Source organism: Triticum urartu, chromosome 5A, assembly GCF_056163025.1.
Source record: "Triticum urartu cultivar PI428250 chromosome 5A, HENAU_Tu73, whole genome shotgun sequence".
NCBI classification, from domain to species: domain Eukaryota; kingdom Viridiplantae; phylum Streptophyta; class Magnoliopsida; order Poales; family Poaceae; genus Triticum; species Triticum urartu.
Window position 1 is genome coordinate 449,689,825 of NC_141877.1, and position 12,214 is coordinate 449,702,038.

General features: G+C 54.2%; 2 protein-coding genes across 2 annotated transcripts; one reads left to right on the forward strand and one right to left on the reverse strand.

The window, feature by feature from the left end:
- Window positions 1-1,854: 1,854 nt before the first annotated feature.
- Window positions 1,855-3,450, reverse strand: LOC125509610 (E3 ubiquitin-protein ligase ATL31). The gene has a single exon (XM_048674617.2). The coding sequence runs from the start codon at window positions 3,289-3,291 to the stop codon at window positions 2,095-2,097; it is 1,197 nt and encodes a 398-aa protein (XP_048530574.1). The 5' UTR covers window positions 3,292-3,450; the 3' UTR covers window positions 1,855-2,094.
- Window positions 3,451-3,722: 272 nt separating this feature from the next.
- Window positions 3,723-7,611, forward strand: LOC147971859 (uncharacterized). Its single transcript, XM_087526386.1, has one exon. The coding sequence runs from the start codon at window positions 5,838-5,840 to the stop codon at window positions 6,495-6,497; it is 660 nt and encodes a 219-aa protein (XP_087382512.1). The 5' UTR covers window positions 3,723-5,837; the 3' UTR covers window positions 6,498-7,611.
- The last annotated feature ends 4,603 nt before the right edge of the window (window positions 7,612-12,214 follow it).

Sequence of the window (12,214 nt, forward strand, 5' to 3'; positions counted from 1 at the left end):
CATATGTCGTTTTTTGCTTGCAAGGCAGGCCGAGACGGTGGTGTGCCCAACCGAAACGTGTCGAATTCTTGCTCATATGCAGATGGAGAGATATCAACATCAAAATATCCAACGTTGGCACTTCATAGGTCTGTCCGGTGATAAACCATTGGCTAGTCGCATCTGCTGATGCACCGTCTGACGCACTATGCAAAATGCAAAGCCACGCATATATGCTGCCCCGCACCAAGAAAAAAAGGATAGGATACAATAACTCAACCGTGTGAATATGATATGAAAACCATGTGCGGGTGGACTTGGATTAGTCCACGGTTCTTGTCCATGTCACATGATTCTCAGATGCACAAAGCAAAAGTGCAAGCACCATGTGATGATATGATCCACATGCACTAGTCTACTCTTTTCTCGACGCAATATCATAATCAACTCATTACCATCTCAATATCATAATCAACTCATTACCATCTCAACAAAAAAAAAAGAGAAGTCTACGGTCAACGGTGAGCGGTCAATGGTCCAATGGTCAAGTGAGGACCGAAATAGTAGCTGCGAGCGAGCGAGCGAGTTTTGTTGTTGTTGAGGGAAGCGATTGGTCGTGCTTAATGGGCCCACCCAAATGACCTTGCGCATGAGCAGTGCCTTGGTAAACTCGCGCTTAAGGCGCTGTATAGGAAGTCTCTTAGTTGTTTCATGTGCCAACGACCATAGCATGGTGGCTCGAAGGCGAATTAGAGTGTCAATCACCTTCATGAGTGAAGGGGAAGCAAAATGCTCATCTTCCTTTTCAAGATTACCATGGGTCATACTTTACCTCTTGTTGGTGGGTGGTGATTTTGTTACTAAAGAATTTTTCTTTCCATTGGTTACTTGTTCCTGAAATAGGGTTGCACATTCGAATTATGCACCTGGCCCACCAGGCCACCATGAGAGTATTCCAATCCGCTTGTATTTTTTAAGCAAGGGGTGATGGGTGATCAATGATCACAGCTTGATCATTAGTACCTGGTTTATGATAGTAAAATTTTGAGAGGTTTAAAAAGATAAAACTGAATAAAGCAAACGAGTGTTCCATTTTCGACGATGATGCTCAGCGTGTGAGCGACCAAACTGCAATATGTAACTGAAATGCGGTGGTGAGTGGTGACGAAGTGGAGGCAACAACCACCATTCCAAAAAGATGGCTTCACAAATTTTCCAGATTCTCCACATTTGAGGTTTTCGGTTCATTTATTGCGCTTGTGGCTACCAGAATGATCCGCACACCAAATTATTCAGGAAAGAAAACATGTGAAATCACCAGAGTTTATACTAGCACTTCATAATTTAGTTATGTTTCTCAATCATGCCTATGTTTGGTTCATCTAGACACTCAATGGTTCATGCATATCATTTCCTTGCCTTGTTCCTGAAGCAAACACCACATGTCGTTTTTTGCTTGCAAGGCAGGCCGAGACGGTGGTGTGCCCAACCGAAACATGTTGAATTCTTGCTCATATGCAGATGGAGAGATATCAACATCAAAATATCCAACGTTGGCACTTCATAAGTCTGTTTGGTGATAAACCACTGATCAGTCGCGTCTGCTGATGCACCGCCTGACGCACTATGCAAAGCAACGCATATATGCTGCCCTGCACCAAGAAGAAAAGATAGGATACTACAATAACTCAACCGTGTGAATATGATATGAAAAACATGTGTGCTTGGATTAGTCCACCGGTTCTTGTTTATGTCACATGATTCTCAGATGCACAAAGCAAAAGTGCAAGCACCATGTGATGATATGATCCACATGCACTAGTCTACTCTTTTCTCGACGAATATAGCACCGTATGCCACAACCACCAGATAAAATTGACAGGAATATCTCCTTTAATCTCTTTTTTGTGGATATAAACTCTACTTTAATTTAACCAAACACCATTTTATGTACATGTTTCTTGAATGAAGAAAAGAAAAATGAATGACCCTACAAAAAATCCACCACCAAGCAGAGAAGTTCCACCGGGACAAACGGAAAGCAACGGCCGTTTCCTTCCCATTCCCAGCAAGCGGCACGCAAGCACGCACCGTTTGACCACGGCCCGGGTCAAACTAAACACGTTGCCCAGCCGCGCACGCCTGGTCGTTGCACTCCACTGACTTGCCGCCGGGGCCGGCCGGCTTCCCGCCCTTGCTCGACCCGTCCGACTCGGCCCTCCGTGTCGACCTCGACCCCCACGCCGCCGAGAAGGTCCGCGACAGGAACGATGGCCACCGCCCGGACTGGCCCAGCCGCACGCTCCTCCCGCCGCGGCTGCTCCCGTCGCCGCCGCCGCCGCCGCCTAGCCGGAGGGCGCGGCGCATGCTGCCCTGGCGGCCGGCCGTGAACGCGACGAGGCTCTTCGTCCGCCGGAGCTTGCCGGCCGCGACCACCTCCCGGAGCACGCTCTCCGGCAGCCGCAGCGTGAACCTCTCGGCGCCGGCGCCGGTGCCGGTGCTGGCTCGCGTGGCGAGCGAGTGGCCTGTGGAGTGCGAGCGCGGGAAGCGCGCGGGCCCGCGGCTGGACTTGGACCGCAGCGCGCGCTTCAGGCTGCCGATGCGCGTCAGCTCGTCGGTCTCCTCCCGTATGATCCGCTCGTCCTCGCTCTCCTCCACGTCGATGACGACGGCATGCGCCGCCTCCGCCTCAGGCGCCGGCAATTCCTGCGGCTGCGGGGCGGGATGGACGCCCGACAGCTCGGCCGGCTGATCGCCGGCGGCCGGGGCGTCGGCGTCGTCGGCGTCGGGGACGAGGTTGGCGCGGCAGACCGGGCAGGTGACGTGGGACGCGAGCCAGGTGTCGATGCAGTCCGGGTGGAAGACGTGGGAGCACTTGGGCAGGAGGCGGAGCGTCTCGTCGTCGTCGAACTCGCTGATGCAGACGGCGCACTCGAGCGCGCCCTTGACGGCCTTGTGCTCCTTGACGTCGGCGTAGGCCATGGTGGGGAAGGTCTCGAGGACGGCCGGGTCGAGCCCGCGCTGCTGCCGCCGCGAGCGCGCCGCCGCGCCGGCGCCGAGCGGGAGCGTGGTGGCCGAGTAGGGGCTGTCGCCGTAGCAGTGGCGGATGTAGACGGAGAAGAAGCCGAGGAAGAAGAAGGCGGCGATGAGGACGACGATGACGATCGCCATGGACGGGCTGAAGTTGGTGTAGTACTGCCCGCCCGGCGGCGGCGGGTTCTGGTTCTGCTGCGCCGCCCCGAAGTCTGCCACGGCGAGCACGATCAGGAGGAGGAGCCATCGGCGGCCATCGGCGCAGCGTGCCGGCCCCATCGATCTGCTCGTACCTCTGCTGAGTGGCGCTGATGATCTAGCGGAGGGAAGCTGGACGCTTTATGGGACGATCGGAGTTGTGAACTGGGAGGTCCGGCAACGGTGCGGAGTGCAGCGCGTTTATATACGTGAGAAGAAGGCGGGTCGAGGTGGATGACGGCCGGTTTGTTGCTGTACTCGTTTTTTTTTGTGTGTGTGTGTGTGGAGGAGATGTTGTTGTAGGTGTGTGTGGAGCGGGAAGGGTGGGGAATTGCTAGGTCCACCGCGAATTCATTGCTGCACGTACGTAGCGAATGGAGTAGTGCTGGTTTTGAGTGTCTCTACTGCCTATTTTACCGAGTTTTGTTTTGTGTGCTCCTTTGTCTTTTACATCTTGAATGGTGCCAATTTCATACTTTCATGCGGGGGTCATATGCTTTGGTCAAATGACAGAATGAAGTGTGCAACAACCTTTTGAAGTGCATGGGGGCAGAGTGACCCCACCCGGTTTCCTAAAGCAAAGCCCATGTTTAAAAAATAATAATGCAGTATAATCATAGATGCCCACAGACACGCGCGCACACACTCACCCTGCTGCTATAGCACTTTCGAGATATGGTCAACAGTTTGAGATTCACGTTGCCTTCTTCGTTGTCGACGGAAACGTTTACTCCCGCTAGAAAAAATCGACGAAAAAGCTTGAAATAAATCCAGAAAAAATACGAGCACTGTTGTCAAGTCTGGGATTAGAATCCTGGCGGGCTGGTTGCACTAGTAGGAACCTAATCATCTAAGCTACGCTTAGTTAACACAAAGCCCATATTTGTAAAATTATTAGTTTTATGAAGCTTCCTAACTACTGCATGCATGATTCTTAAACAAAAACTACATGCATAATCATATGCCACAAGGTTCTGTGATTATGGCTGTGGGTGCCACAAGCCACATGCTTGTTTAATATATGTTGAATATTCATTTCACTATAAAATTAGAAATGTGTCTACTGGTACTTCTCAATAAAAAGAAGACATCCCTACCAAAATAGACATGCATGCAGTACAATACAATACACTAAGCAAAAACAGTGAAAAAACTTGAATAGACCGCTCAAACAACATCATCTTTAAAAAATATAAGATTCATATTTTCGTCATGTTAAATGCCGATCCCGGTGTTGGTCATTGAAAAATGCCACCTCGATTAAACAGGTCTCGAAAGCAAAAACGAAGAAGTCCCTTCAAAGATAATGAATGGATGCTAGTACACGGCCGGTATGCTGGTGCACGCAGACGGAGACAGACCCATGGCAAGTGTCTGTGGTAGGTCGGGCTGGTAAAGAACCGAATCTGGTGGCCGAATGCGACCACCGAAGGAACGCTGGAGATGCCGGGTTCGGAGCGAGAGCACGTGGCCGACTGCGGAGTCCGTCGCGGGCGCGAGATTAGTGGATTGATTATGCTTGTCTTTGGCCTCGTTAACTACCGGACTGCCCTGTGCTTTCCGTTCCTTTTCCCAGCGCCGCGTGCGAAGCTGACTTGACTAATAAACGGGACCGGTCATTAGGCGGCTCTGATCCTAGTAGTCAAATCCGATATCCCAGAGGAAGGTTCTTGGGGTGTTTGACAAGCAAATCGACGGTGAAGGAGAGAGGGATGTTTTTGTATCTGGTCTCTGTCATGACCTTTCAACTGATGCGCGGTTTTGACATTTGGCTTTTCCACGTACTAGTAGAGTTTTGCGGTGAAAGCGCCCGTGTGGTTACATTTACCAATGATCAGATTCCGTACGTTTTGGACGAGGTGGGAAGCTGCGACTTTTGAACTAGGAACAAATTTCTGCATCGCGTACTGTAGAAAGAGGGAATTGTGTAAACCATACACTGTAAATGCACGTTGATTTGCTTTTCCGCGTGCACCATGCCGATCTATGTATGATATGGATGGATGGTAAGAGCATCTCCATCCGTGTCCCCAACAGACCATCTTCAGACTTTTTGCCCCGCCGGCGCTGAAAAAAAGGCTCGGCCGCGGCCGGCGCGTCTCCCGGATTCGTCACCCCGGACGACACGGTCGATCTCAGCGGCGGTATAGACGACGAGCTCGGCTACGTCTACGGCGAGGAGGAGGAGGAGGAGGAGCCGGACTGTTCCGGCGAGGGGGCGCAAGAAGAAGAAGCGGGCGGCCAGGTCCGGCGAGGCGCGCATCAAGTGGGCGTCCAAGGAGTGGGAATGCCTCGCCGAAGCATGGAAAGTCGTCCGCCTCGACCCGACCACCGGCACGAACCAGAGCATCGAGATGTACTGGGAGCGCATCAAGGCCGAGTTCGACGAGCGCAAACTCGTCGACCCCTACTTCAAAGGCGTCTACATGCAGCGCAGGGCGAAGGCGATGGCGAACCATTGGGGGCGTATCCAGGGGGCGTGCAACAAATGGTATGGGATCTTCGAGGAGGTCGCGGCTTGCCCGGAGAGCGACGCCAGCGTTGAGGATCAGGTATGGCACGTCAGTCTCCCGTCTTTCTTCGCCATGTGCGCCCCAACTGTTTGTTCCTCCGCGTAGTTGCTGCGCATGTTCGTCTTGTATCGGCAGGGCAACAACGATGCCGAATTCAAGTACCTCCACGTCTACAAGCGCATTGATATGTGCGAGAAGTGGGCGGAAGTCCGACGCACCCTAGACAAGGCCAAGGAGACCTACAAGTCGGACGCGCCGACTCCGGACGCGTCAGAAGGGCGGCCGGATAGCAACAAATGTGCCAAGAAGGGGAAACAGGCCGACGCGGCCACCGCTCGTGTGCAGGAGTCCATCGAGCACTGCCTCGCCGACGCGCAGACTCGGGCCGCCCTTCGTGAAGAGAAGACCGAGGCGCGGTGGTCGGCATTGATGTCGAGCAGCGCCATCAAGCTCGACCTACCCCGAACCAACGTCGCCGCGAAGAAGAGAAACACCGACCTGGCTTTCCTGCTGGGCGGGGCGAACATGCTTCAGAGCAACGACGAGGCGGTCAAGGCGTGGTACTTGGCGGAGCGTGGCCTCATCCTAAACCAACTTCCCTCGACGACGTTGCCCACGTCGACGCCCACGCCGACGACGCCGCCAAGTCCGAGCAATGATGCCGCCGAGACTCCCCGCAGCACAGAAGCCACGCCGACGCCGCCAAGCACGGAGACCCCACCAAGCCCGCGCACGCTGACTCCGCCGACGCCGGAGGCCGACCTCGCCGTCTGATGCGCACGCGCGTCCTTTCTGCCTTTTGTACGCCAGACTTTTCATTCCATCGCCGAACTTGTGGCCGCTTGATCGCCGGATTTGTGGCGTCTATTTTGTGAGCGGGAATGACTATGTTTGAATTTGCCGCGGCTGGGGCGGCGCCTGGGGGGCGTAGGTGGGAGGTAGATCGTCCCCAGAGGCCAATCTAGCGCCGGTTCGCCTCCAGGTCGCTTTTTTTCGACGCCTTTGGGGCCTCAACGGCTGGAGATGCTCTAATATGGTGTGAAGGACCCGGTGCACCGTGCATTATCCTACTATACACCAGACAGTTTTATAAAGCTTGGAACAATAATGCACCTTTTTTTATCCGCGATTCGTGTGCTTGAACTCGTCAAGCTTGGCTTCGCCTTTTAATCTCATTTAGTACCTGGAAAACGCGGGAAGACAAGACGCCGATTAATCTAGTAAGCAGTAGTTTCCGGTAGATTGGACATATCTCCAAGGTCAAGGCGGCATCTGGCTCACCATGCGCATGCGACGGAGGAAGGGGAGGCGAGTTCTAGAAAGGACCGACGCCTGATTGGCCGGCCGTGGTCGTTAACCTATTTTCCTATTGGGGGACGGACCAGACTCTTCCGCCGGGACCCGGTCGGGCGGAAATTCGCGAGAGAGGTTCGGGGCAGTCGTCACGGCGTTGCTGGTGGCTGGGTGCTGGTAACCGCCCGGGCGCGCGCGTGACGCGTGTGCCGCTGCGGCCGCCGGGCGCGCCGCGTGCTCCGACGTTCGCGCGCGCACGGCAACTCTGTGCGCGGCTTCGCCGGGCTCCACGTTCGTGCATCACGTACCCGTGGGGAAGGGCGTGCGCCGGTGAGTAGTTATCGGTCGTGCGACGTCGGCTGGGTTCGGTGCGGCGGTGCTGCTGCTCCCGGCCCGAGTCCTGGTGGATTACGTTTTCTGGAGGTTCATCGTCGGTGTTGTTGGCTCCTGCATCCTTTCTGGACGGAACGAGATAGGCCTAGTCCTTGGCCATCTCATCGCTGAGAGCATGTCTAAGAGCACCCTAAAAAAAGCATGTTTAAGAGCAACTCCAACGAGACTATTCAAATGGACATGCGTTTTATCCATTTTTTGTCTGTTTGGGTCGACAGGCGGACGTGCGTCCGCATTCTAAAATAAGTCGGCTTGATTGCCCAACGAGAAGGCCGACCCAAATGTGGGGTCATGAAAAAAAACAAGTTATACTAAATAAACATAAATAAACATAAAGTGGCCGGTCAAACGTCAGCCAAAGTCGATATAAATCTAATAAACATTAAATAAAACATTAAAAAAAGTCTGCGCCCGCCTGCTGCCGCCCCGCACGCTACCGTAGACGTCGTCGGCTTTGCTCTTGCCCTTGCAGTCGTCGGTGAGGTCGATGAAGAGCGGAGCAGGGTCAGCCAACCCGAACGCCGCCTGATACGCTGCCAGGGCAGCCTCCTCCGGCGTCTGCTGGGGCGGCGGCATTGCGGCAAGCAGCGCGCGCTCCTCCTCCTCCTCCTCGAGCCGGAGCGCCTCCGTGTCGCGTTGGAGCATGGCCTCATAGCGCATTTGCTCCTCGCCGTCGGCCTGCTCCTGGCGGAGCCAGTGCTCCTTCCATCGCTCGAGGTGGGCCACCTCCTCCTCCGCGTCGCGGCGAAGTGGACGGGAGGCATGCTCACCTACTCGCGGTACTGGCCCGTCCACGAGTAGGCCTTTTCCGGCCAAGTGGGTGGAGGCGGGGAGCGCTTACGCGTCGGCTCCGGCTCCGGCTTGGGCTGGACGGGCGGCGACGGTGGCGGTGGCGGCACGAAGAGCGGGGTGTGGACGGAGTCCCCCGCCGCCGACAGGGCAAGGGCTTGCTCCAGCCCATCCCAGTGCGCGTCCTCCTCGAGGCGGCTAGCCTCCAGCGCGTGCTGCAGGGCCTCCTCGAGGACGGCTTGGTACTCCGCCTCCGTCTCCATGTCCTCCGGCTCTACCTGCGGGGGCGGCGGTGGGAACGGCCGCGGGACGACATCGACAACCGAGCGCCATTGCTCCTCGTGTTCGAGGGCGAACCACGCTTCCCGGTTGGGGGGATCGGCGGCGTACTCTGGCAGCCGACGCTGCTCCGGCGTGAGCTGCGCGCGGCGCCTGCGCACCTCGTCGTCGTGCGCCCGCTGGGTACGCGGAACCGCCGGCACTGGGATCCACTGCGGATTCAGATGCCAACGGTGCGGCAGCGTGACATCGGGGTACGACAATGGCTGCCAGTACTCCCAGTGCCACCGCGCTTGGTGCACCGGAATGTGCAGACGCCGGCGACCAGGGCGGAAACGCGTCGCCGCCGGAGGAGGAGGGGGAAGGGGAGCACGGGAGGACAAGGCGCCAGGGGTGCCCTCGCCCTTGCCCTTGCCATTGCTGCTGCCGAAGAGGCCCATGGGCGCTAGGGTTTGCGGTCACCGGCGAGGAAGCAAAGGGAGTGCTGGGAGGCCAGATGTGGACGGGAGAAGTGGATGAGGCCGACCCCGCCGCACGCATGGTTAAAAAAGGATGCTTCCACTGGCTGACGCGTGGACCCGCTGCCGGTGGTCGTCATAAATAAGATGATCGGTGGCGGTTGGGTGGCCGCCAGGTGGGGACGCGGCGGACGGCGAGGAGACGCGCGGCGCGTCCGCACTGACGCATTCCAGGAGCAATTTTGTGCTGAAAATGGGTCGGGGCGGACGCCAGACGGATACGATTTGAGTTTGGGTCAGCGCGTTGGGCCGCCACTTTTGTTCGCGCCGACCCAAACAGACGCGAGTGGACGAAATGGGCCGTCCCATTAAAGTTGCTCTAACAGTCCTAAATAGCACAAATTTGTAATTATTGGGATGGAAGCTTCCGCAGAACCTCAATAATCTTATCCCGATAACGAACTTGATATGCAAGACCCATTTGTGAACCGGTCGATGATAGTGTAACACATACTCTGGCGGAGGAAGCGGTAGGGCGATGGTCCAACACACACTTGTGGCGGCGTGCTGGCGTGGCAGGGGGCATATTGGAAGAGGTTAAACATCCTCTACATTTAGGGGACAATGGATCTTTTCTCACCAAAAGAACTTGAGTGCTACGCGTCGGCGGTGGATCTTTTTAAAAGATTCGTTGCCTCATCTTTTTAAAAGATCCGTTGCTTCCCGAGCCGTTCGATATAAGTTGCTCAACATACTATCTCACTTGGCAACAAGAGTGTTGTTTCAGAAACAATGGTGACTATTGCAACAAAGAACTTTGTTTTAAAAACATTAGTGACTATTATAAAAAAGAGCTTTGTTTTAGAAATATCGATGATAGTTGTCAAAAGCATCTTTGCGTATGGTTCCTCTTTGCAATAAGAGGATTGTTTCAAAAACACAGCTTACTATCACAACAAGTGCTTTGTTACGCGTCCGTCAACTGATTTTTTTAAAAGATCAGTCGGGTCACGAGTCGTATCTGATGCCATCGAGTAGCTGAGCATCTCCCTCCACTATTGCAACAGAGGCCATGTTGCATAAATCTTTTCAACAAAGGTCAAGTTACAAAAACATTTGCTAACAAAGATCATGTTGCAGAATATTTTTGCAACAAAGAGCATGTTGCAGAATATTTGTGTAACAGAAATCATGTCACAATTTTTTTTGCAACAGAGACGATGTTGCAGGAACACCACTGCGGCCGTCGTTCGCAGCTGTCGACCACCATAGACGAAAAAAATCAAGAGCACAGAGAGGGAAGCACGAGCGCAAGGACACCATGGCTGGCCTACAGCAACGGCCGCTTCTCCATAACAGTGTCGGTAGAAATGCAATGCGGCAGCAGGGGTAAAGATGGGTAGAGTGGCAGGTCTACAGAGTTGCAGCGCCATGACCGGTAGCTTGAGAGAGACGCTGTGAAGAGTTGTGGATGGGTAGCAAGGTGTGTTGGAAATATGCCCTAGAGGCAATAATAAATTGGTTATTATTATATTTCCTTGTTCATGATAATCGTTTATTATCCATGCTAGAATTGTATTGATAGGAAACTCAGATACATGTGTGGATACATAGACAACACCATGTCCCTAGTAAGCCTCTAGTTGACTAGCTCGTTGATCAATAGATGGTTACGGTTTCCTGACCATGGACATTGGATGTCGTTGATAACGGGATCACATCATTAGGAGAATGATGTGATGGACAAGACCCAATCCTAAGCCTAGCACAAGATCGTGTAGTTCGTTTGCTAAAGCTTTTCTAATGTCAAGTATCATTTCCTTAGACCATGAGATTGTGCAACTCCCGGATACCGTAGGAGTGCTTTGGGTGTGCCAAACGTCACAACGTAACTGGGTGGCTATAAAGGTACACTACAAGTATCTCCGAAAGTGTCTGTTGGGTTGGCACGAATCGAGACTGGGATTTGTCACTCCGTGTAAACGGAGAGGTATCTCTGGGCCCACTCGGTAGGACATCATCATAATGTGCACAATGTGATCAAGGAGTTGATCACGGGATGATGTGTTACAGAACGAGTAAAGAGACTTGCCGGTAACGAGATTGAACAAGGTATCGGGATACCGACGATCGAATCTCGGGCAAGTATCGTACCGATAGACAAAGGGAATTGTATACGGGATTGATTGAATCCGCGACATCGTGGTTCATCCGATGAGATCATCGTGGAACATGTGGGAGCCAACATGGGTATCCAGATCCCGCTGTTGGTTATTGACCGGAGAGTTATCTCGGTCATGTCTGCATGGTTCCCGAACCCGTAGGGTCTACACACTTAAGGTTCGATAATGCTAGGGTTATAGGGAATAGATATACGTGGTTACCGAATGTTGTTCGGAGTCCCGGATGAGATCGCAGACGTCACTAGGAGTTCCGGAATGGTCCAGAGGTAAAGATTTATATATGGGAAGTCCTGTTTTGGTCGCCGGAAATTTTTTCGGGTTTTATCGGTAATGTACCGGGACCACCGGGAGGGTCCCGGTGGTCCACCAAGTGGGGCCACCAGCCCCGGAGGGCTGCATGGGCCAAGTGTGGGAGGGGACCAGCCCCTGGTGCGCCCCGCACCAAGGCCCAAGGCGCAAGGGAGAGTGGAAGGGGGCAAACCCTAGGCTTAGATGGGCCTAAGGCCCACCTAGTGGTGCGCCCCCCTCTCTCCCCCCTTGGCCGCCCCCCTAGATGGGATCTAGGGCTGGCCGCCACCCCTAGGGGTGGAAACCTAGGTGGGGGCGCAGCCCCTCCCCCCTATATATACTTGAGGTTTTGGGCTGCCATAGACACGATTCAATTCCCTTCTTGGCGCAGCCCTACCCCTCTCCCTCCTCGTTTCTTGCGGTGCTTGGCGAAACCCTGCTGGAGTACCACGCTCCTCCACCACCACCACGCCGTCGTGCTGCTGCTGGATGGAGTCTTCCCCAACCTCTCCTTCTCCCCTTGCTGGATCAAGGCGTAGGAGACGTCACCGGGCTGTACGTGTGTTGAACACGGAGGTGCCGTCCGTTCGGCACTAGGATCATCGGTGATTTGGATCACGACGAGTACGACTCCATCAACCCCGTTCACTTGAACGCTTCCGCTTAGCGATCTACAAGGGTATGTAGATGCACTCTCCTTCCCCTCGTTGCTAGATTACTACATAGATTGATCTTGGTGATGCATAGAAAATTTTGAATTTCTGCTACGTTCCCCAACAGTGGCATCATGAGCTAGGTCTATGCGTAG